This window comes from Alosa alosa, chromosome 9, assembly GCF_017589495.1.
Source record: "Alosa alosa isolate M-15738 ecotype Scorff River chromosome 9, AALO_Geno_1.1, whole genome shotgun sequence".
Classification (NCBI taxonomy): domain Eukaryota; kingdom Metazoa; phylum Chordata; class Actinopteri; order Clupeiformes; family Clupeidae; genus Alosa; species Alosa alosa.
Window position 1 is genome coordinate 12,132,765 of NC_063197.1, and position 25,409 is coordinate 12,158,173.

Consider the following 25,409-nt stretch of genomic DNA (forward strand, 5'->3'; position numbering starts at 1 on the left):
GAGCCAGAGGAGAACAGACCAGAGCAGAGAGTCCAGCTCGTCCCCTCACCTCCCCTCCCTCCCCCCCTCCCCTCCCCGCTCCCTATGCAGCAGAGGGCTGGCCACATGGCTTTGAAGAGCCCATGGCCTCTAGCACCTCCTCCTCCACCTCCGCCTCCTCTTCCACCTCACGGGCTGATCAGATAGTGCAGTGCTCTCGAGAGGGACACAGGGGCCCTTATCTGGCCCTGCTGCTGTATTATGTCTTCACTGAGTGCGTTCACTTGCACGCGGTGTGTTGGCATCAGTGCTGGCGCTGTTGCCGGCCCTGCTAAACGCAGGTCAGGGCGGGCAGGATAAGGCCTGGGCACCTGGCAGCACTTTGTCAATCTCACTGTCGCTGTCACTGTCCCTTGGTGACACCTTTCTCGGCCAGGATGTGGGATGCCACCTGGCCTGCCAAGCGTGCATTGACTTTGATCCCCCTGCCTTTGAGTCACACTTGTGCTATCTGGTCACTGAGAGATTAGCGTCTGCGCTCAGTGTTAGTGTGGTATCAGCTCCAGAGTGGAGGCTGGAGGGGGAGGGGGGTCTCTTCTTCTCCTCCCCCCATTGTGTGGAGCATGCATGGGATGCCTTCGATGGGTCTTCAGGGGACACCTCCAGGCTTGGACGTGTCTGGATGCCTTGCCACAGTAAGAAGGCCAAACCCAAGCCCCTTGAAACACACACATACACACACACACACTTACACACACACTTACACAAACACACACACTTACACACACACACGCACACACACACACACACTTCAATCTGCCATCCATCTCCTAAAGGCATTGTTTTTGTCGGTGGCCTGCATGTTTATGTTATGGGTGAAAAAAAGAAAACAACTAAATTCCAGGAATGCGGTGGCTTTGTCCTGTGAAGGCTCGAGGGCGGATGGGTCAGAGCTGGGTGAGGAGAGGGGTGAAGAGGTCCGAAGACAAGCTGGAGGACAAGAGATGTACAACATTCTCTCACTCCTTTTAAAAAAAACCCTCATCATCACTCTCTTTTTCGGTTACTTGAGAAAGCAACTTCCCTCCTCCCTGCCTGTCTGATTGGGATATTGGGCTATTCTTCTCTCATGAAGTGGAAACCTGTTCTTGGGGAGAGCAGAGACTGCACGTCGGCGTCAGCCACATCTGCAGGCAATGTAGAACAACAGAGTGCCCTTTACAGAGCAATTTGTTCCCAGCACTGAGTTCGATTCTTTTGTACGGTTGGTATGAATCATGTGAGAGGAATTAGACGGTCTCGTAACTTTTTCTCTCACATCTTTGTGTCGTTTTAAATAGTCGCTTCAGCGCATGAGGGTCTCAGACAAAGCCATTCTTGAGGCGTTCCTCAGCAGACCACACTGCGGTGGCTTTGTGTGTCTCTGTAGTGTTTTCTCACTCCGTGTCATGAGAATCCATCGGAAGGCACCGCCGACACATTTGTTTTTAATCATACTTTTTTTTTTTTTTTTTTTTTCGCCGCAGCATGAGAGAAAGACACAACTGTATTTTAGACACTGGGGAGAACGTGCATTGTATTTTGACTAAAGAATATAGGCCAACCACATTTGCACAAACGCAACCCCATCCCCATCCTACTTCCCTCTGATATCTCTGATATGTGGGTGACTTTACGGTAAAGTTCCAAACAAAAGTGTCTCGATTTCAGTTCCTCTGGTTGAAGACAAATGTCACCCCGTACACGCATGCCTGCACACACCGCACGCACGGACACAAACAAACAAACACACACACACACAAACACACACACACACACGCACACACACCTCAGCCTTCCCCTCTCTATGACCGTGTGTCTGTGTTTGGGCTTCTGTGCTTGCGACGAGGCCGATAAGATGCTGGTGCTCTGGGCTGATGCAAGGAGTGGCAGAGCCGGGGGGGAGCCAGGACACTCAGCCCTGACACCATGGGGCTTTAGAGAGGCATGTTTGGGTTTGTTTCTCCTTCTGGCCTTCCTTCTCTCCACATTAGCTCAGCAGCAGATAAGAGATAGAGATAAAGTTAGCTATGTTGTGTCTGGTGGTATCTCAGATCCGGAAAGGCAGAAGTGAGGCAGTACGTGAAAGATCATGTCAGGTCTCTGAGGTCGCATCACCACAGTGGTGGATGTGGAGAGAGGTGATGATGATAGGTTGTGCTGTGTGTGTGTATGGTTGTGTGCAAGTGAGACACCAGACATGCGATGTGTCTGTGTGGTTGCATGTATGTGCTTTCACAGACGTGAAATGTGTGTGTTTGTGTATGTGTGTGTGTGTGTGTGAGTATGTGTGTGAACTCTGTGTGTGTGTGTGTATGTGTGAACTCTGTGTGTATGTGTGAACTCTGTGTGTGTGTGTGTGTGTGTGTGTGTGTGTGTGTGTTTCATATGGGAGGATGAAAGTTCCAGCGGCCAGAAGCGCCTCTTCCACTTCCCTCCTCCTCCACCTGAGGAGCCTCGACCGGCAGGGAAATACATTTCCCAAAACATCCTTAGGGAGGAATCCTTTCCTCTGCAAGTAACGGAGGAAAGCGCAACAATCACCATGGCTGTTGACACCGCGTCTTCCAGGAAGACGGACCTGACCTTGTCCACACCTTAACCGGGACAGGCATATACCGAGAGGCTCGTCACAGAGCACTCTATTGTTAGGCAGAGTCGGCAGCTCTTTGGTCTTTGTGTGCGTGTATGTGTGTGTGTCTGTCTGTATGGATGTATATGTAAGAGGGTTGGGGGTTTGTTGGATGGAGTTGCTCGGATCCTTTCTCAGTCCCCACACCCAAGGACTTCTGCACCAAAACATCCCCAAACATCCCAGCATGCCTTGCAACAGGAAGCTGTGGTAAATGGATGTGGCAGTCGAGGACAGTGTAAACACGGGAAGCCAGCGGGGTCCTTGATTGACCTTGAGCCGGCACATTCTGAACCTTTTGTCTGGCCTCCCCCAGTTTCTGCGGCCGTTGGCCACCTCTCTCCACCCTCCCTCCCTCTCTCCTCCCTCTCTCCTCCCTCCCTCCCTCTCTCCTCCCTGCCTCCTCCCTCCCTCTTTCCCTGTTGCCCCGACGTTCACCTCGGCAATTCCCCTTCTGCCCTCTTCTTCCCCTCTGTGCTCAAGAGATTCAAAACACTCCTTAGGATAACTAGAATGAACGGCTGTGACACTGACGTCCACAATGAGAGGGGGAGTTAGTGAGTGAGTGAGTTAAAGTGAGAGAGAGAGAGATGTTTGAGTGTTGAAAATGGACGTGCGTGTGTGTGTTTTTTCCCTCTTGTAGTGGCTGTGCTGTTTGCACAGCTGCCAGGGTTGAGTGTGTGTGTTGAAACTGACAAATTCACTGCTGGGCCTTCCTCTGGACCAGTCCATATTGTCTGGACTACACCAGACCCATGGCAGGAGGAAGTCTGAGTGGACGTCTGTGTGTGTGGGCGTGTGTGTGTGTGTGTATGTGTGCGTGTGTGCGTGCGAGTGAGCAAATGTGTATTGAATGCAGGTGCAACGTGTTCAGAACACAGCAGAGCATGCCATGTGAGAGTGGGTCTAATAGTTCATTCTGTCCTGCTGACCAACGCCACTCACCAACATGGGATACTCAACTTACATACATACATTATGTGTTGCTATAATTATATGCAATGTGTAAATATGCCATGCATGTCTTTTAACCCTTTACATTAACCCTTTCCTCCCCTCTTCTTCTCTTCCCTCAGTTCTACCTGCAGTCTCGTTTCACGTGGCGTGGAGCTCGTCTGCTGCGGCCGCTGCTGCAGTTCACACTGCTCATGATGGCTTTCTACACCGGCCTGTCTCGCGTCTCTGACCACAAGCACCACCCCACCGACGTGCTGGCTGGCTTTATTCAGGGGGCTCTGGTGGCTTACTGCATAGTGAGTACCTTCACCCGTCTCCTTTGACATATCCCCCTTCCCCACTCATGTCAGTTTCTTCCTATAACTACCTCAATTGCCATTGACACAGCTATGGAGATACATGGCATACCAACTCCAGTCTCAGCCGAGTCACATGACCTAATTGGATTAGATTTACGTTTACATGGAGTACATTTCCACACTCTAAAAGCCAGTTGCTTGTAATAAATAACACAGCTACTCCTGAAAATAGAAGCACAAGACCAGTCTTGGTCTCCACACAAAACAGATCCGTGAGCTCCACTCCCCTTGTCCATCCCTAGCCAGCTCTGCCTTCCATGTCCAGATTCCCCCCCGCCCCCATCTGAGCTTACATGTTCAGGAAACCAGCGCTCCTCCTAGCGCCTGGCCATTGTTTCGAGAGGTACAGTGTTTTGCTTGAGGTTTGGCTCCTCTGCACCTCCTCCCATGACAAACTCCAAAGACGTTCTCCGATTCTAAAGAGAGGTTCTTGTTGTGTTCTCGGACTCGAGCCGAAAAGTGAGGATGGTAAGAGAGAACTGAAACTAGTACTGAACCATAAAATATCTTTGGAGCTTCTCCAGGACATTCTCCACAGAAACCACACCCTCCCCCCTCCCCTCCCCATCTCTGTGAAATTACATAGCCAGTGGAGTGGAGAAAATCTGATTCTCCCCTAATCAAAAGCACATTGCCTGGAGCCTGCCTTCAACTCTGCTGTGTTGAGTGTTCTTTAAAAAAAACAAAAAAAAACAGTGAATTTGTGTGTGTGTGTGTGTGTGTGTGTGTGTGTGTGTGTGGCAACACAAGGTAACACAAACGAGTGTGATGGAAAGAAAGGATTGTGGCACCCTCCTCTTGTGACACATATCGTGGCGGTCGCTGCCAGAAGATTTCAGCGGCCATTATAGCCTCACTAAGCTGGATGGTGCCGAGGAAAATTGAATTTGGGTGAGGAGGAGGAGGAGGAAAGAAGACGAAGAAGGGGAATAAAGAAACGATGGCGAGCTCAGCCTTTTAAAAAAGAAATTACGCTCTTAATTAGTTCGGTGTGTGTGTTTTTTTTCCCCTCCTCACTCCTGTTGGCATAGACATTTTATCAGCCTTGCAGACTGTGGTCCAATGATTGAGGCAACCTTTGGGGAAAAGGAGAGGGAGAGAGGCCTATTAAAATCTCCACCCCCAACACACACACACACACACACACACACACACACACACCACTCCACCTCCTCTCCTCTCCATCAGCACCAACCAGCCAGGCAGCCAACCATCACCACTTCTCACCCCTCTCCGCCTGCCACCACCCTCTCTGACAGGGGAACCGAAACACAAACATGGAAATCGTTAGCCCCGTAAAAAATGAAAAAGTGCTTTCACAGAGGCTTCCTTGGCGCCTGGCAGCGCTTGGCACGGCTGATGACACTCCCTTACCAGGTTGATTTCTGAGGGGCCGACTTTCTTGGCAGTCAGAGCCGCCGTGTCAGGCGAACTGCACCCACAGCCCATGGGCCCTGCTGAAAAAATTGCCCTTTAATCACGGTGATTGCATGCTCAGTGTTTTTTATTGCGTTACTGAATTGCATTACCTGAAAACGAGCACACTTATTTTTGTGCGAGCGCTTTTTTCTTAAGTAGAGATGTTCTCTGTGGGACTGTGAGATGCCTGTCCGGATGCCAGGGGCTGTTTAGTCTCCGACATCGGCCTGCAGAGCATGTTTCTCGTGATGCACTTAGGAGCATTCCAGGATAATTGTGACACTTTTAAAAAATGAATCGTTGGGTTTAGCTGATGTCTCGTGCTGGAGCCAGAGATGAGACACGAGAAGTGTTTTGTTTGTCTCCGGGCTCCGCGCACGTCTTGTCCTCTCCAAAAGAGCACAGCTGGTTTTTAAGCCCTGTCATGGTTTGTTTTAGTTAGATTTCTTTTGTTTTTGTCACTCACGTGAGGCAAAAGAATGCTCATAGACACATAGACACACACACACACACACACATCTCCATGCATAGTGCAGCCAAAACTATGAGTTCTCTCTCTTTTTTATGGAAAAGCCACTGGGCCTCTCCCTCCCAAGCCCACCCCGAGCCCCAGCTCACATCTGCGAGCACTTTGGAGGCTCAATTAAAATATCACTAATAACCAGAGAGAGCAGCTCTCAGGACTGACCTGTGGGGAGACCGCGCAGAAGGCCGCATGGCTGCGGAACAAATGAAAACACACGGGCCGAGCCCCGAAGCTCTGGGACCATCCATCACGTGTAGGTTCTGCGCAGCCAGCCGCTCAGAGAATCCCGACCTCTCTGGTAGCGTGTTTATAATCGTGGCGGGGACAACCCTCTCCGTCCTACAACCGTGGCTTCGCACATCGTCTGCCTCATCAGGGGTGTATGACGTAGCTGCCACGGGGGCACCGGTGTCTTGTCCAGCCACTTGTCTTTAAAGGGTTTTTTTCTGGGGGGATGGGGGGTCTGGTTGGCAGTCTGGAGTCTTGGCACCAGGGGGTCCGAACTGACACATTGTAGCTGAGCGTTCCAAACTGGAAGGTTGAGGGGGATTGTGGGTTTAAGGGGGGACATAACAAGGCAGGGGGTGGGTTGAGTTTATGATCTATGCTTCCTGGAGAGGTCTTACCTCATGTGAGCTCAGATGTGTATTTTTTTTTTTTCCTTTTTAAAAAAAAAAAAAAAAAAAGCCCATGATGAGGGAACAGTCAAGAGGCCCTCGGCTCAGAGACCCCTCCAGCTCTTAAACTGAAACACATTGGCTGCCCATCGATCACACAGTCTTAGAGACATTACTCTATTTCTGTGGAAAGATGTAGTGAAAGGCAGAGCGGAGGAGTCTGTCTGATGTAAATCCGTCTTTCTGCCCCTTCCAGTCAGGAAATCAAACCCCCAATGAACCAATCAGTGTTGACCGTGTCTGAGACAAAGGGTGATCGGGGAGCTTCACGCTCTGGGCAGGAATGTGCTTGGGCGGCCACGTCCTCTGGCATTTCCTGGTTCAGGGCAGCCAGGCCAGCCATAGGGTTCTTTGTCGTCAGCGCTGGCCCACTTTTTTGTGTGTGTGACGTGGAGTGGGCTGACGGACAGGCCAGGCGAGCAGGCGGGCCTGTTGGTGGAGGGTGCGGGGTTGGGGATGGGCCTGTCGGTCGGTCGGGGGAGTTTCCTGCGACACGGAGGGAAAGGGCAGACAGCAGGAAGCAGCTGCAGTGCAGGTATAGAGCTCCCTTTCCTCCTGACGCTACCAGCACTGGACCCCCACCACCACCAACCCCCCCCCACCACCACCACCACCACCACCAAACACCAACCCCACTCCACCAGCATGGCAGGGCACACCATGCACACACACATACACACTAGTGCACCAGTCATATACATAGAAACAGATCCTCCAGACACTCACACATGCCAGTCATACACACACACACACTTCCTGACCTTATAAGTCCCATGATTCATAAGGAGCATAGGGGTCATTGTCAATCACCGGGCGTGAGTTCCTGCCAAGATAAGAGCGCCACAGCTAAGTGCTTCTGGTTCTTAGTGTGCGGTGTGATAGCCCACTAAGATAGTGCTATCGCAGGTTTCCACATGTCTGTTAGTTTTTTTTATCTTCTGTCTCTCTTTTTTCCACTCTGTTTTTTTTTTTTTTCATTGTCTTTTCCTACCCAGCAGCAGCCACAACCTTCTGTGTGTTGGCCTTCCCTACAGTGGCAACCCTCTGCAGCCAGAAATAGCAAGCTTGCATTAATAAGCAGAGTGAGCTTTATGGCGTTATTAACTCTATCCATGGTACGCGCCGGAGAATGTCTCCCCCCGGAGCTGCAGCCGGTCGGTTGGTTGGTCTGGTTGCCACAGTGATGTGCCTCACTGCCTGAGAACAGCCGCCACCAACCGCACACACATAAACACGCGCCACACATAACAGACGCCATGAAAAGCATGCTCACACACACACACACACACACACACACATTAAGACTCAAAGACCAAAGGGTCCAAATTAAAATGAGAGTTTTAGGATACGCAGGATAAGTTTGTGGCACAAGATCAAACAGAGCGTCTCCTCATCTGAGTTGATTTTCTTTTTAACACAGTTAGTGGTTTTCCAACAGTAGAAGCTTATCATTTGGAAAATGTCGCAACAGTAAGTGCATTTAAGGAGACAGGAAACCTTGCGCTATCTGTGTGGTTTTTATTAGCAGCCAAAATAAGGCGTGTGACTCTCTTAAACAGTCGCGGGCTGTTGTCCTTGTTGTGTTGCTTTTAACACTCTCTCAGCGGCACACAGACTCGGAGGGTGACTAGTAAAGTGTGTCATTTCCTGTCCTGAGTCAAAGACGCGATGTGAGTCAGTTGTTCCATCTGTCCACAGAGCCTGAAAGCGACTCACATCCACCAACAGGAAGTGCATGTTCTTGGACTCATCACTTCATTTAAATTTTATGTTGTAATGGGGCATATGATCCACATAATCATGGCGTGTGCATGCTCACACACCTACATCCTCTTCTTTTAATTGGACTAGTTTACTTTGACTAGGCTGTGTCGAGCGGACGCCTGTTAAAAACCTCATTCCGAGATAAGCCTTTAAGGCCACATCGTCAGCACTCCATTAGAGGAGAGATGCAGAGAGGTTCTCAAATGGGTCCTGGGGAATTATGGCATGTGTCCAGTAAAGTGCTCACCGTCTGCCTGCTGCGACCCCTCCATCCTCCCATCATCCCCTCCTCGCTGCTGACCGTGCACTTGTAACACAATGGCTCGTCTGACCAGGGCCCAGCCTCTCTCACATCCGAGGTCCCGAGACGGGAAACTCTCGCACCTCGTGATAAGGGCCCCGCCGGCAGTGCGAGGGGCCGGAAGTCGGAGGGGTCATCTCTCATGACTCAGCCTATTATGTGCGAAGGTTGAAGGTCAGTTACCCCCCCCCCCAAACCCCGTCACTGTTGGAAAATGGAGCCCAATCCTGTCCTCCTAGAGGGGAACATTAGAAAGGCGTCATATAGACAAGCCGTCTCAATTACTCACCCGACGCCTCTTTCTTCCTCCACTCTTTCTCTCTCTCCCTCTCTCTCTTCCTGTCGTTCCTTCACCACACACTCTCTCACTCACAGCAGTCACTTACGTAGCCTATCAAAGACGAATGAGCCAGTGACAGAAAGCCCTTTTTTCGAGCCCAGTTTACTGATGTCATCATTATGTGTACTCCCAGACTGTCATGATCTAATGGGACTGATGAGAGTCAACTCCATCGGCTGGGTTGGGGCCACAGACTTGGCTTCTTTTCAAATCCATCTCTCCATTCCCTCTATTTCCTCGCATTTGCATCTGTTTGTGTGTGTGTGTGTGTGTGTCTGTGTGTGTCCGTGTGTGTGAAGATGAGCCAGGGAAGCGGCTTTGAACGGCTGTCACCCCTGGGGGTATGTGTAGCACTGACAGCTGGGGGAGATATTCCTGTAAACTCCTTGAAGCCTCCCTTTCCCCTGGGAGGTTGTCCATGCGTGACGGGTCCCAGCGGGTGGTGGGTGGAGTGGGGCAAGACCCTGACACATACACCACCAAAAGAGGACGACGTCCATATTTTTCGCCACATGGTCTTGTCATATCTTGGCATGGACTTGGCACTGCTCAGTTCAAGCATGGCATGGGAGCAGAGGAAAGCAGGAAACATGGCTGGAATTTTGTTCCCTTGTGTGTATCTGTGTGCGTGTGTCCGTGTGTGTGTGTGTGTGCATTAATGTATGTGTGTGTTTTGCTCCATCAGCTAGCTCAGATGCCTCAGTGAGACCAACAGCGCAAACAGGGCACAGCTGGTTGGCACTGCCAAGAGCCTGAATACTCACTGCTGAATCTGAGCCAGAAGCCCCCACCCCACCACCTCCCCATCCCACCGCCCAAGCTCTACTTTTGCCGCCCATCCTCTTCCTGCTTGTGTCTATTTTAGGTAGCTTGGGAATGGCCCACCACAGCCTCAAACACAAAGGTGTGGATGAGCTGTAGATGAGTGGGGCGCATACTTCAGGTTCCCTTTCCAAACCCACTTAGACCTGACCAGACCCAGTCGGCCCGGGTCCTTTCACATGTCCGAGGAGTCCACTTCCTGTCAGCCACTCCCCGGTTTCCTGTGCTGCCAGTGAGTGATGTCATCGGTAGGGCCTCAAGAAGCCGAAAGGTTGCGGTCCCTCAAGGAGTGTATTTCCTTAGCCCCTCCAAGACCTCCCACGCCAAACCTGGTGCAGAGAGAGTGACCTCATGCAGTTCAGGGACTGAAGACAAATAGGGATATTCTGTTTTGTTCTCACAAAAGTTGACCTAGAGTTTGCAAGTCATGAGACGAGGGCCTCCTTATCAACGTGTGACGGACACAGCCAAAAGTACTCGCTGTGACCGCGGGTGAGGTCAGTGGGAACATGCCCCGGCTGACTTTCCCTCTCTTTGGCAGAGGGCTCAACTATGACATCCTCCATGCATGACCCTCCACACTTCTTACTCGCCCTCTTTCTCCATAGAACAATGAGGAAGTGATTCATAATCAGCTGTGACTAGTAGAGAAGAAAAGGCTTTTCATCATGTCTCTGACACCATGTCTAATGTATCGCTCTCTCTCTCTTTCTCTTCTTCCTCTCCTCTCCTGCAGGTCTTCTACGTGTCTGACCTCTTCAAGCCCAAAGCGAAGGCCGCAACCCCACCGCCCTCCCCCATCAAGAAGGAGCTGTTGCCGTCGGCGGACATCATAGAACGGAACAACCACCACAACATGGTGTGAGGGAGGCGGGGGGATATGGAGCCCCCACCCGAAACCCACCCCACCTAAACAGCCACCTGTGATGTGATGAGCAGCCCTCCACCCCAACCCCCATCCCACATCCCCACCCTCCCCCACGAGCCGCTCACTCTTCACACTTGACAGTAGAATGTAGGGACGAGAGACAGAGACTTTTACTTTGACATCGAGAACTCTTGTATTATAATTATTGTTATTGTTATTTGCTATTTTTTACATTTGAGCCCGTTATTACTGAAAGAATGAAAGCAACACAAAATAACGAAGAGAATATCAAAAAAAAAAGCTAAACAAGACAAATGAATGAAATGAAATTACATGAATTTGAAGCGTGTACTGAAGGAAAGAGAAACCCCCCAGGAAAAGTGTGGAATGTTCAAAGTACTTTGAGGAACAGATTCTTGAATCATGACTGCACAAGAAAGGGGGGAATGGCTGATAAAGAATAAAAATCTGAATAGATGGATGGGTGGATGGATGGATGAATGAATGAAAGATAAAAAACTATGGAGAGTGAGGCTGTCCATCTGGTCTCTGCCTTCTTTGGGGGCTCGACCTGATTAACTTCTCTCACCTCTCCTCCAAGGCCTTTCAGTCAGTATAGGACAACAAATTCCTTCGCTCTAGGAATGATATTTTTTCCTGCAATGTAACTAGCACAAATATATTAACAATATAAAGAAAAGTAACTTATAGCACTATATCCAAGTTTATTGTCAAATGTCACCACTTGCTACCTAGAAGGGTAGCCATACGAACGCTTGAGATGAGAACGATGAATGAAATGGATGCCCTGAGGCAGGAGGTGTTCCCTCCATAGTGAACTCGCACACTGCCGTTGTCTCCTCATGATGCGGGAGACCTGCCAACGATGATAAATGAAAATTTATCCCATTATAAGGATACTCATTTTAGCGATTCAACTTTTATCAGGCTGAAGATAGCTACTCAGATAGTTGCCCAGATTTAAGGGACGATGCATTTTGAAAATTCGGGTGGGTGGGGGTTGGGGATAAACAGTTGGGAGAAGGGGGGACTACTGGTGTGTGTGTGTGTGTGTGTGGGAGGGGGATGGTTAGGGGTGCAGGGGTAGGGTTATAGCTAATGCCCAATCTCTACAGTGCTGAGTGATATGGCTGTGCCACTTCATTACTAAAGGGTTGTAGAGTTAGGGCGAGGTGGCTTTGGGGATGGGGGGATCTGGACAGGGCTGTGTGCTCTGTAACCCTGTTCGCTGATGGGGGTGTGGGGGTGTTTCGACTCCTGTCAGCTACACTGGCACATTTTTTTGGAGGGGGGGCGAGGGAGGGGGGAACCCCTCCCGCTGGTTGGTAGGAGTTCCCCTACTGGCCCCTCGTCACTCTGCGGCAGTTGTGTGTCACTCAACATTTTGTGCCACTTTTTGTGCCCCTTGTCGGTGGTGATTGTTGGTAAGCTGGACAACCTCACCCACCACCCTCCGATTTTTTTGTCTCCCTATGTTAGGCAGGGGAAGGGCGGGGTGGGTGGGTCTAGTAGGTTGGCCACCACTGAAGTTGCATCGTGTCCGGAGTGTATGTGTGTGTGTGTGTGTGTGTGTGTGTGTGTGTGTGCCCGTGTGTGTCCATGTGTCTCTGTCTTACAGCACCAGGGCCACAGCTGAGGGCAGATGACTGTTACCATGTGAAGAAAAAACAATTAAAGAAAACTGTGGATTTTTAAGTTTTTTTTTTCCTTATGCTATACTTGCCTCTCTTTAACCTTTCTATCCTCTGTAGATATTGTCTGCTGTCCAACTAACAGATGTACAGTATCTCTATATGACTACCGCATACATACAACTTTACAGTACAACACCCAGACTCAAATGTTGCACATCCTTTCTCACTGTATAGTCCGTCCTATCATTTCAGCAAACTGTTTTATTTTTTTTATAAATATATAAATAATGTATAGATCACTAAAAATTTAACTATGTAAAATATTATTTCTGAACATTTTAGATATATCCACTATGAATACAAAAGTCCTTACCTGTGTTATTTTACCAAGTGCTGCTTAAAAAAAAGCATCTGATTGACAGATTTTTTGTATTTAGTTAACTAAAATATTGTAGATTTGTGACAGTAAGTTTTTAATAGACGTTGAATACACATACAATTGTATTAAAATTCACTATTAGTATTTTTGTATTGTCTCATTTTGTACAAAAGAAATAATAGCATTTTTTTCCCGCTATATGTACTTAGCTATAATTACTGTGCTTTTAAATAAAAAGCTCATTATGAAACAAAACAAATGTGATCATTGGCTCTTACTGAACAGACAGTGTCTATTTTTGGAGGGGACTCTCTAGCTCCATTACAGGGCAGTCGGTGTGGGCTGGGCTTTATGTAAACAATACTGCAAAGGTACTAAGTTACCACAGATGGGTGTGAATAACCCTTCAGGCTCTTTACATCAACTTATGCCTCATTAATGTGCCATGGTGTCCTGCTTAACACTGTAGTCTTACATAGTCTTACTGTCCTTTGAAGATACCCTGTTCAAGATTTATTTGCTTTGTTTCATTTTTCCCCCTCCTGTTCAGTCACTCTCGGGCCTCGGCCATCAGCTGTTGGCCTTTGAATAGTAGGCGTAGTGGTGAACTATATTTAGCAAGGATTAAGTAGCAAGACTTCAGAAGGGAAGACAAAAAAATGTCTGTATATATGGCTTTACAGCTCTAGACATCAATTTGAGCTGGAATAGTCTCGACTCGCACTTGGAGCGAAATGTGCCGTTCAAATGTCCTCAGATGTTCAAGTCATATGGGTGTATGGGTGAACATTGTCCAAATAAACTGCATAAAATGAATGACATCAAACTTTGGCAGGGGAGAGACAGGCGAGCACTTGGGCCAATTTCATAATTTGTGACGGTCGTGGAGAGGCTGCGTGTGTCATTCTCTCCGCTATAAAAACTGTTTAGTTCAGAAGCGGCGCTGTACAGCTGCGGAAGTAGGCCTACAACTCCACATTAACGCTCCTGCTTAATTATTCTGTTTACCCGTTTGAAATTATCTCACTGACTATTAAACAGAAAAGAGAAGGACGGTGATTAAGCTTAGTGCCAAACTGAACAAAAGACTGCTCGTTGTAAATGGGCGCTACGACTATTGCCAAATGTAGAGCAATTCACTTGAGAGACTTTTGAGGGCTTTTGGCAATTTGGGTCCTATGATATATCACAGTGATGGCATCTGCTGTCATGAAGGGGGAAAGAGTGCTGGTGTTGTGGTCATGTTTGGCCGCTAATGGTGGTCTGGCAGTTTTAACTCATTGAGTGCCAAAAAACGTAATATTATGTTTTTCCTTCCCATGCGTTGAGTGCCAAAAACGTAATATTACGTTTTTAGCTTTTTTTTAAAAAAAAATTACGAAACTAGACACTCTAACACAACTTATATGTGATTTTGGGAACTCTGTGATGAATGGAAATGAAATATATGACGATCGTGAAACTCATGAAAACGCACAATCTGGACATTTTATCATAACTCGGTTGCCGCTTTGGGTCGAATCAGTGACGCATGCACGTCAGGTCAAAACCAGGCCATTTTCGTGGGTCTATCACTAGGTGGCAGTCTCGCCAGGTCTCATTGATCACTTCCCGGAAAGTTCACACAATAAGTAACAGGCAACACTTCATATTTCATGAAAGACGTTATATCTCCATTTCTAGAAAAAAACAGCGATTTTGGTGAAAACTAGCCACTGTTTAGCTTGGGATTTCTTAGGAGGCATGTAGAAATACACGGTTTGCACCCACCGAGAGCTTAAAGTCTCACCTTTTAAAGGGACACCAGGCAACGTTTTCGTGTTAATTAATCATCTTCTTAAGTCGGTATATGGTTAAATGACTCATTACGGGGCGAATGAAGGCTCTCTCGCCCGCCCCTACTGCCTGTAGGAAGAATATCCCACTTGCAAGTTCGGTGTATCCTACCCGCCGACCGAAGCAGGATCAGTTTACAGCACAGAGGCAGGCTAACGAAACGCTAGAGATTGTTGCAAACGTGTGTATAATGGCAGAGCCGGCGAAGAAGCAACGAAAACCCTTGACTGAAGACACAAAGAAAAGGAAAAGAGCTTCAGACCGAGCGAGGGGGAGTTTCGTAGAGAAAAAGCATCAGGCTTGCCTGGTGTCCCTTTAATCGAGCTATTGGATGTGTTCATAGCTATAACACAGAATATGCTGTGGCTGTACAAAAATCATCAACAATGGTCTAGATTGCTGGCACTCTAGGACAAAGCTCCCGAAAACAGCTTGGCATTCAATGAGTTAAATGGGGAAGGCAATGGGCAAAAAGGTAACGCTTCATTGACGGCGTATCGCTGTGGCCAGCAGCTCAGCACACTGTTCTGGGTGTTCCAATAGCAGACTAACAGAGCAAAGACACTGTGAAGGCCAAACGGGAGATATGCACTGTAACTCTATCGGAATGGTCTGTAAAGTTTTTGCTATGAAGAATCAATCATGGGTATCTTATAGGGTTACAGAGGTAAGTGTTTGGAGCTAGTAAAGGGTAGTTTCTGTAGGGTGGTTTATGCATTGCTGTACATTAAGTCAGTAATTGACTTCTGGGCAGTTGACAAGTAGGCCTACCAGTTGATTAATGAATTCTCTGTGGACTTTGGAGGAATGCTCCAGAATTCATTTGCTTCTATGCAGCGAGCAAAATAAATTCCTGATGAGACAGTTACCTTGAGTAACCCTAGCATGGGACGCAGATGAAAAACATAATTCTTTAGCAATTTATTAGAAAAACAAGCATGCAACCAACTCAGTGAGACAGCTGGCAGCTGAACCCATGGGTCGAGCAATGACTGTGCATGCGTGGCTCACTGAGACATCATCGGAACTACTCAGTTCAGCACGTACTTCCTGCACCTATCACAGCAAATGGAGAAGGCAGCGTGTCCCGTCACGGTTCTACAATTACAAATGAAAACAAAAAACAGGAATGAGAAATCTGGTTATTAGATTCTTGTCGAAGCCAACATGTCCTGCGACAACCTCCAAAGGCAATGCGGTCCCATTGAACCAGTGTCTCTCAGCTTAATCACCTTTAGTTTGTTGGTCCTGGATCGGCGTATAGAGAGGCCCAGACTGTCCCACATACTCCTGAAAACAAACCACGTTTAATGAACTAGCCGCCCTTGAGGGCTCGGCCGAGAGTGGGCGGTCAGCTGCCACATAATAAACTGCTTCGCAGATTATGTCAAACATGAAAAATATACAGAAGGCTGGGCTATGTGCTGCAGCTAGTTACACTAGGGCCCTCTCGGAACACCCCGGCCTTCACTGCTAATGCATTGCACACAGTGTTCCATATTTGCAGCCTTGGAAAAAACATGTTAGGCTAGCCTACTGTGTGAGAGTCACATTGGTGGTATTCGACCAACTGGCAAAAAGAACAAAGGTAACTGAAAAAATCTTAGTGCCATTTTCTCACAGTAGTATTTGTCGGTTTATAAAATATGAAATCTGATGTGCATTTACCATTCTCTTCCCTCACTTCCCTCCTCTACCTCCTCCTTCTGCCACGTTGTCCTCCTATCACACTTTGGGGCAGCCGTGGCCTACTGGTCAGGGCCTCGGCCTTGGAACCAAACGATTGCCGGCCCTTACCAGTAGAAAAATAAACCTGATTTACATTTACATTTGACTAGTACAGGGCACTCCTATCCTCTAGTATTTACAGATGCAGTGGTAATTCCTTGCTAAGGTCTCCTCTGCACTGTAGTTTAATGTTCTATTGCTGCAAGTCGCTTTAAGAGCGTCTGCCAAATGAAAAAATGTAAATGTAAATTGGATTAGCGAAATTAGTGAAGACGTCAAAAAAGGGGTTGAAAAGTGCGTTTTCGTTGAAAGATTGAATATGAACCTGAATATTTCAGAGCGAAACAGGCTACACACTTGTCTACTGTACCGAATGAGGGATATTATTCAACAGCCTCAGGGAGGGGGTATGGAGTGAGAGGTTATGTGAGTGTGTGTGTGTGTGGGGGGTGCTTGAGCAGCCAGTGCCATACTGTACTAGTTTGGGGCAGTGGACCCATTGGCATACAGTAAGGCCAACGAGAAGAGGGAAAAAGAAATGGCTGTCCCAGCACAAGAGGGCTACTGTCGGAGGAGAGGACCCTTCGTCCCTCCTGGAGCTGTGGTAAGGCCGAACCCAGAGCCGGACTGAGGAGGGTGGGACCTCCAGGAAGGGGCTTCTGGTGTTCTGAGGCCCTTTCACTCCCACACGGCTGGGCAGAGAGGAGGGGAGCCAGGGCAGGGCTCCGTACTCCACTTCCTTTGGGGAAATGGACCACATTCCTCCCTCTCCTTCTCTTTCTCTCCCTCCCTACTCCTCGCCCCTTCTTTTCCTCTCTGGCCTTGGAAGAGGCCATAAGAATTTTGGGAGGAGGTGAAGAAGAATAAGAGGAAAGAGAAGATCTGGTGAAGAGAGCCCTTCTGTTTTTAGCTGGACCACTTCAAATAGGCCGCAAAGAATCTGAATCAAAATCTGCTTTTAATGGCCCAGTGTGTTCACACATACTATTTGGTTCCAGTCAGGGCCACTTTGGCTGCACAAAATATAGACAATATATATATATAACATACTGTACAATAAGAGAGAATACACATATTATGTGTACAGGACACTATTATTATATTACTATATATACTATATGTGTACAGGACACTATTATTATATTACTATATATACTATATATACACTATTATTATACGTAAAAAACTATGTATATGTTGTACAGACATGCACACATACAAGACACAATAAACAAGCAATATACAGACTCCGTAAACAAATCAACAAATGAATATGAATATGAAAGAATGAGATGAACTGCGATCAGTGATTCTGCTCAATATTATCACCGTTCCTTTTACATGGGAAGAGATGGTAGAGATGTTGATTATGTAACACTCTTCAATCAGATCAATTGTGTCTCTGTGTGTGTGTGTATCCTGACGGCCGGCAGGTAATATTTCCTTGAGCAGATTTACGTAAAACAACATGGGAAGTATGGCTGTATACCTGCGGGGTTGGCAAGATAGGAGTTGAATCCATGGCATGCCTGAACCAGTGGTGTGTTTGGTAAACCCATCATGTGTGGCTACACTTTTTTAAGGGCCTCTAATCCAGGAACGGGCGCTGCCAGACGTTTTTGTTCTCAGGCGTACTCGAGTGTGGGAGGCTGTTGTCGACATTAATAAAAGTCTTATTTCCTGGGGATTATGTCTGCGTATGATTGCATTTTCACAGATCGTAGGTATTAATATAATTTTTCAGTATATCCTGTTGGCTTAACATGAAAATCAGGAAGTAATCCAAGAACATCCCTTTAATTGTTACTGGATTGGATCCCTTTAATTGTTACTGGAAAGGCAGGATTGCCCCACTTTTTACGTTTCCTGGTGTAGAGCTTTTGTCTTGATTATCTCGGGTCAACCCGGGTGTTTTGAGATCCTCCATAAAATCCTCTCAGATCAAACTGCAGCCTCAGTACCCATATTTGTGTTGGATTTAACTCATAAAAAGCATATTCAATCAGATTCACACCGGAATCACATTTTCCCCTAATGTCATTGGAATGAAGCAAGACTGCCAATTTTCAACCTATTTTACATTTGCGAAGTTCTTCTATTGTAATCATAGATATATTTATATAATCCAATGTATTAGGCATTAGGGCATTTTTCTTATCCAATGCCATTTTATAATGAAATTCCTAAAGAACACACAGACCCATTACTATCATTGTAAAACAGCTGGCAGTATTTGCCATCCAGGTGCAAACGGCTGCTTGTGATCAGACCTTGACTTGGGTTATATGTATTGTATCCAGCAACCATCATTTACCTTAATGGCCTCTTTCCATGGCTTCTCCTGTGGCAGCTAGGGTTCTCAGTGGCTTTGAGAAAGATTCACTGCAGTAAGTTCAGCTGCTCCTGGTGCAGTAGGGCCTTTGGGTCCGTGTAAAAGCGTTTCCTCCAGCACACAAATCTCCAGTGGTCCCTGGCCGGCAGCTGGGAAGGTGCACTAGCTCTCACTTCTTCCCCACCAACTGGTGCGATGTTTAATTTCACTGCAGAAAATGTGCTTGTGTTGGATTACGCTACCTGACAATGAAAAATACACTACAGGACTTCAATAGTACAATATTGCAATAACCTTTAAGCAGGTTGGGTTTTGGGACGCTCTGAACTACACTTGGGTCTTGATTCATGCACACAAATATGCATACACATATACGTTTTCTCTGACAGAGGGGAAGTCTTGGGTTTGTTATTGATTGGCACTAAGAATGTTTTATTATTCACTGCAAAGGAACCAGCTATGAGCAAAGCAATTGACTTAAATTGAACTTGTGACCTCCATCTATGGAATGGAAGACATGAGCAAGGGGAACCAAAACCAAGTTCACCTCAAGAGATTGTACCTCCTTTGAGCTTCAAAGTCGAGGTCCCTTTTGTATCTTTAAATTTCAATGGTCCTCCAAAGGAGGTTCACTATGATCTCCGGAGCCAGACTAAACTTCTTCTTGATCTCTTTGATGCCCCTTCTTAATGTAAATGATCTGTGTCATCAAAGCTAGTGCACAGCATCTAAAGGTGCACCAACTGTACCATCTGGATAGGGCATCACTGAGCACTGTGTGTGTGTTTGTGTGTGTGTGTGTGAGAGAGAGAGAGAGAGAGAGAGAGAGAGAGAGAGAAAGAGTGTCTGTGCGAGTGTGTGTGTGTGTGTGTGTGAGTGTATGTCCCTGCGAGTGTGTGTGTGTGAGTGTGTTTCCGTGCGAGTGTGTTTGTGTGTGTTTGCGTGTCTAACGTGTCCTTCAAAGGAATATTTTCTGTTGACAAAAAAAAAGAAAATTACGCTTTATCTACAAAGTCATGATAAGTACTTCCCCCCCGATAATTACTATGCACATTTACACCCTTTTGTTTATGCATTTATTTACATGTGTGGTCCCATTTAAATACACATGAAACAAAATATCAACAAATACTGTACATTTTTCATGGTCTCATGCATCAGGCATTAGAGCACTGCTGCAGGCCTCATGTTGGCCCCGGGGCGGTGACACCCGAAGGGTTAATAAGCCCAGCAGATGTTGGCCAGGCTCGTTGGCAGCAGGTGATTATGTCATCCCGTGGCTAAATGGACACTCTGTGTCCAGCCTGCCTTGCGGGCTCCTTGGGTTGAGCCGTGTTTACCTCCAGGCCACTAGAAGCAGTACGGAGGGTTTTATATAGCAATGTAAATCTTTAGGTCTGGTACTCGGACGACACACTGGACACTTCTATACGGTGATGCAGCCCACTTTTTTTCTTCATTCTGTATGTCTCTCACTTAAAGTGTTCTCTCTTTCTTTATTTTTCCATTTCTCTCTGTTTCTCTCAGTTCCTCGTCTTCCCCCTTCTGTCTCTCTCTTTGTTAAGATGCCGAAACATGGTGTGTGTGTGTGTGTGTGTGTGTACACATGCATGCTTGTGTGTGTTCTTTTGGTGAGGTTAAAATGCATGTGAGGAGGTAAACCGAGGGAAAGCAGGGTTCCCCAGCCTCTGTAAACCAGAAGCTCTCCGCTGCAGTCATTTCAACTGTTTATTGTCCCAGAAATAATTCTGCAGCAGCGGGAGGAGGGATGAGGGGAGCCCAAAAGCAACCACCCTGGCACTTGATCGCCGGTCCTCCAGGTGCACTTAATAGTAATGGGGGCCGTGTTCTACTCCAGTTCCTCCATCACAGTGCGTTTGCCAGAGTGATGGAGAGATGAAGTGCAGGAATGGGGTCAAGCATTTCAGCAGATCTGCGTTTGCTCCCAAGTCCCTTATTGTTCTCTCAAGATTGAATACCAGTGTGTCATCACTACACTTTCAGCTGTGGTCACATATAGAGAAGAAAAGTTTAACTGGAGTTTCATCCGCTGTTACAGGGAAATTGGTTTGTGTAAAACAAAGCGGAGTTCTGAGAAATGTCTGTGGAACCACGCTAAACATGGAAAGTTAAAGTTAGTAAACAACAGTCGGGCTCTTGTTTGGGCTACAAATTAAAAAAAAGTGTTTGTTATTTAAAAAAGAGAAAGCACTTTTCTTCCCAGCATGTGTTGATGGATTTTGGGCGAGCATGTGTGTATATTTGTGTGTGTGTGTGTGTCTGTATGTAGGGAGGATTGGCTGAAAAGACTCGTGTTGGTGGAGGGGCTGGCCAGTCACCAATGGCACAGAGATTTTCTTTCACGTCAGCGTTTTGAGTGCATGAAAAACTCATCTCCAATCAGGCACACACACTCTCTGCGCTCCAAGTGTTAATCACCAAAACATCCTGTTTCAAGCAAAAGTCTTCGGTGTTTTTGTTAGCCATGCCAAGTTCCTGGACGTGAGCGATTGCAAAAACACAAGCTTTCTCAAGACTATCCATCCTCTCCGAACAGCTATTGTAGGCAGTCGGCAAAGTGTTGGAGTTTGCAGAAAAAAAACTGTAAGCTTACTTGAGAGTCTGTGCCAAATGTATAAATGTCAACATAATGTTGTCTCCAGACTTAATATTCAACTGTTACTACACAAGGACAGCAAAAATTATAGAATTCCTTGAAACTTCCTTTTTTCCTTTAAAAGGCTTGGTGGATTAGCTGCTTTTGTTTTTTCATGATGCGTGATGTCTCCTCTGCCAAAAGCAACACACAGAGGTGAAAAGTGGTGATCGCTATAAAAAGACAAAACTTTGTGTTCACCGTGAAGACCAGTTTGTCTGCGCCAGATTCCTGTTGTGTCTCTTGGCCTTGAGATCCTTCTGATATGAAATATCAGAAGCAGATGTGCTCGTTTTAGATACCAAGTGAGCCAAGCACAGATCTGGCCCACATTTGGCTCTGATCTGGCCCTGATACGGCCCTGATGTGTTTAATTCACAGCTGCTATTCAGGATACCTGCACACTTTATCCACGCTAACTTCCGAGACCCACATAGAGATAAGGCTCTCAGAACCCCTGAAAAATCGGAGGAATTTGTCAAATGTTTTGCCTGCGTGAACATAGTGCCGATATGAGGGCAGGAGTGGAGGTGTAAGTAAAGTATGCTTGCATTTTTATTTCCTTTAAGTGATTTAAAGATAACATTCAAGCATTTTCAAAAAATCTCAATGTTTGCAGACATCTTAATTCAGCCAAAAGCACTGAACCACATCCTCCACCCCCACTGATTGTCTCCCAGTCACAAACCCTAATTTACACACAGCCATAAGTGGAAAACCTGCGGGTTCAGACTAGACAGTAAAATGTCTGCCCAGTTTTCTGCATGAACGCTGTGGATTTGTTAATGAATGTGGTTTTAGCTTTAGCACCGTGAGGAGGAGATAACTCCAAATGGAGAAATCAGCTGCCTCAGCCATGGGGAAGGGACCTTTACTTTCCGTTTCTCTCATTAAGGCTACCTTTCATTCTTTTATGAGGTTCGAGAACGGAGAGCTGCTGACAGGCTCAACCTACTGCTAACCCTCTGCTATTATTTCCATCTTTTTCTTAGCTAGCGCACCTCCGCCTTTGCTCTCTCCTCCTCCACTCCTGATCCCCCTCTCATGACTGTAATCCAGCTCTTTTCTGCATCTCGCTCACCCTCATCTCGCTTCCCCACTCAAGAGTCTGCTATCCCTCTCTTCATCATGTCTTATCCTGACTGCCCTCCTGTCTCTCTCTTTCTTTCTCTCTCTCTCTCTCTCTCTCTCTCTCACACTCTCTCCCTCTCTGTCTCTCTCTGTCTCTTCATCTCACCTTCTCTCCCTCTCCTGTGCTGCTCTCCTCCAGTGTGGTTCCCATCTGGAGTGTGTGTGATGTGGAGGCCGTGTGGAGGGCGACAGTGTGGGGGTGTAGCTCCAGGTTTATGAGGGGGCTTAATGAAGCCCTGGATGGGCTCCAGATGCTGATCAGCTCCCCACGGAGCTCCTGCCTCACGCAGAACCCTAAAGACGGCACTTTCCTCTATGTCGCCGCCACAGCTAACACACCACCACCATTACAACAAAAAAGACCACTCTTAAACATGATTTTAAATGCCCCTCTTTTACACCATCCATACCCCCATTTTTCAGTTCCAGGGACTGCCACCATTGAGTTCCTGAAAAGGGGACTTAAGCCTACAGTTTCTCCAGGGTGATCGGCCCCATAGTCAGTTCACTGTAAGTTGCTGTGGATTAGAGCATTGTCTAAACAATCAATAATGTGATTTAATTTTATACACACCATAGAATGTACAGATTACTGATTGAGTATAGTGGTCCACAGGTAACCAGGTTTTGAGAGGTGATTTCTGTCAGGCTGGTGTTTGAAACTCGGCCAAAATCACTTCGGGGTTTGGGGTCTTTATGATTAATACAGGTGGTTGTAACTCCTGGTCAGTCGAGTGTTTGACAGCTGTTTCGCTTTTGCTGGCCACTTTTAAGAGTTACACAGGAGAACGTTCTGGAAAGCATCCATGTTAGGTTGTCTGGTCTCTGATGGATGGCTGTAATGATGTGGCAAATAGCGGAGTGAAATATCGAGGTTACCGAATTCCACGTGAGTCAACTCCGCACGGGGCTTGGCCCTGTGCTCTTCAGATGGATGAAGTGCTGGACAGGACCTGGACTCAAAGGTTGGGTGGGTGTTGTAGTCACATGTCAAGCCTATCTCTGTCATCAATTAAGCACACTCCCCCACCACCCTCTGCTCCACTCTCTTGACCATCCCACTTGTCCTCCCCCTTCCTCTCCCTTTCTCCCTGTATCAGACCTGGCCACATCCCAGGCATGATAAACCTCAGCTTACCTCAACCTGACATGGGAGGATTCGCATGGTTCATAGACAGCTATGTGTGCGCACACTCACATATACTGTATACTCTAGCTCAACATATACACAGCTAGACCCCACATTCCTTTACAGGGGCAGTTTAATGGTTCAATTTCAGTGCTTTATCGCCATGATAAATACTACTGTTCTTGGTTTGCTTGTATTGCAAAGCGGTCATTCAACACAAATACAAAATAAATCAGGCCATAAAGAAGATATAGGAAAATAACAACCTTTTTGTTGGCGGAACTGTCCATTTGTGTTACTGTCATAATATCATTCAGTGTCAGTGTTAGTAATAGCGTTCAGTTATGTACTCACTCATGAGGATGAGTTGGCCAAAATGCTTATTATATGTGGTAAAGTTCAACGACAGGACAACATAGCACTGGAAAATGGGAACAGGAATTGGGATCTTCTGAGTCAGGTACTTGATATATCCCTGGAAAGGTCTGTCTTTCCAAAACACACGCACACACACACACACACACCCACACACACACACACACACACACACACACACACACACACACACACACACACACACACACACACATGAATGCACACACACACACACACTGTAAATTCATGGCCTCTTTAATTCAATTACAGCATGCCATATACATTAGTGGGCTTCCCAGCTGAGTTTTCGCCGAAAACAGGTGCAAAAATTGTGAGACTTGGGAGAGAAAAACCTCAAATAGGAAAACAGAGGAGAGAAAAAAGAGCAGCATTAAGCACTGCATAGTGATGATATCATACTAAATCCCGTCATCTTCTCTTGCACTGGTCGGGCGGGGGACTCTTTTAAGTCAAGGCTGTTGAGAGCTTTTGGACAGTCTGGCTCTCTGTCTTTCGCTCTGTTGATGTGCGTCTCCCCCCCCCTGCTGTTCCGAGGTGGTCATCTGGTCATTTATCCATCACAAAAGATCCAGTGGCCAGAAACTTCATCTTTCTTTCTTTCTTTCTTTCTTTCTTTCTTTTTTTTTTCTTTCTCTCTCTCACACACACACACATTCACACTTTCTCTCTTTCTGTCTCTCATTCTCTCTCTGTCCATCTCCATCCCCCTCACTCTATCCCTCTATACTATCCCTCCATCTCTATTTCTCACTCTATCCTTTACTCTCTCTCACTCACGCTTGCTCTCTGTACCATGTGCCAGCACTGACCTCAGCTCTTCGGCCTGTGCAGAGGATGAATCATCTGTCCATGTGTTGTCTTTTCATCATTTAGATGAAGCAGGTTGTCTGGGCTAAGACAGGACTGAACCGTCAGACTATATGAGGTGAAATAGTTGGGTTATGACAGACTCCGATGTGTATGTGGAGTTTCCTGGTGCACAAATGCATTACAGTAATATTGAGCATGGCTTAGCGTAAGTTAGACTACAGTATGCACACGCAATTCGATATATGGTATTTTGGGGGCCCCAACGTAGACTTCAAGGGCAGCGCTGCCTGGAAGGAACTAGGGTTAGGCAAGGGGAAGGTTTAGGGTTAGGGTTAGGGTTAGGTATGGCAGTGCTGCCTTGAAGTCGACGGTGGCAGCGTTGCCTTGAAGTTGACAGTGGGCACCCAAAAGAACATCAAAGATAAAATTGAAACATCAAGTTTCAATTTAGAAGAATTTTAAATCTACCCTCCTGCTTGGGTTGTTGATTCGCTAACTCTGTAGAAGGCATTTAGTATCTGATAATGAGAACACAGTAAATATAAAAATACTATACATGTGATTAATCTGTACTTCTGTGTTAAAAATTACTGTTTTTCATTTCAGAGGTAAACAGGTAAGTATCATGATACTAAAAGAGTATCATGTCTTTGAAGTTGCAGATTATAGTAGAC

General features: G+C 46.8%; 1 protein-coding gene across 2 annotated transcripts in view; it reads left to right on the plus strand.

The window, feature by feature from the left end:
- The window catches only part of plpp3 (phospholipid phosphatase 3), a 41,865-nt gene extending 29,004 nt beyond the window's left edge, over positions 1 to 12,861 (plus strand). For both annotated transcript variants that reach the window (XM_048251608.1, XM_048251607.1), the window contains exons 5-6: positions 3,727 to 3,903; positions 10,552 to 12,861. In XM_048251608.1, coding sequence (XP_048107565.1) covers positions 3,727 to 3,903; positions 10,552 to 10,680 — 306 coding nt within the window. In that variant the 3' untranslated portion in view covers positions 10,681 to 12,861. The remainder of the gene's footprint in view (positions 1 to 3,726; positions 3,904 to 10,551) is intronic.
- Positions 12,862 to 25,409: the final 12,548 nt, after the last annotated feature.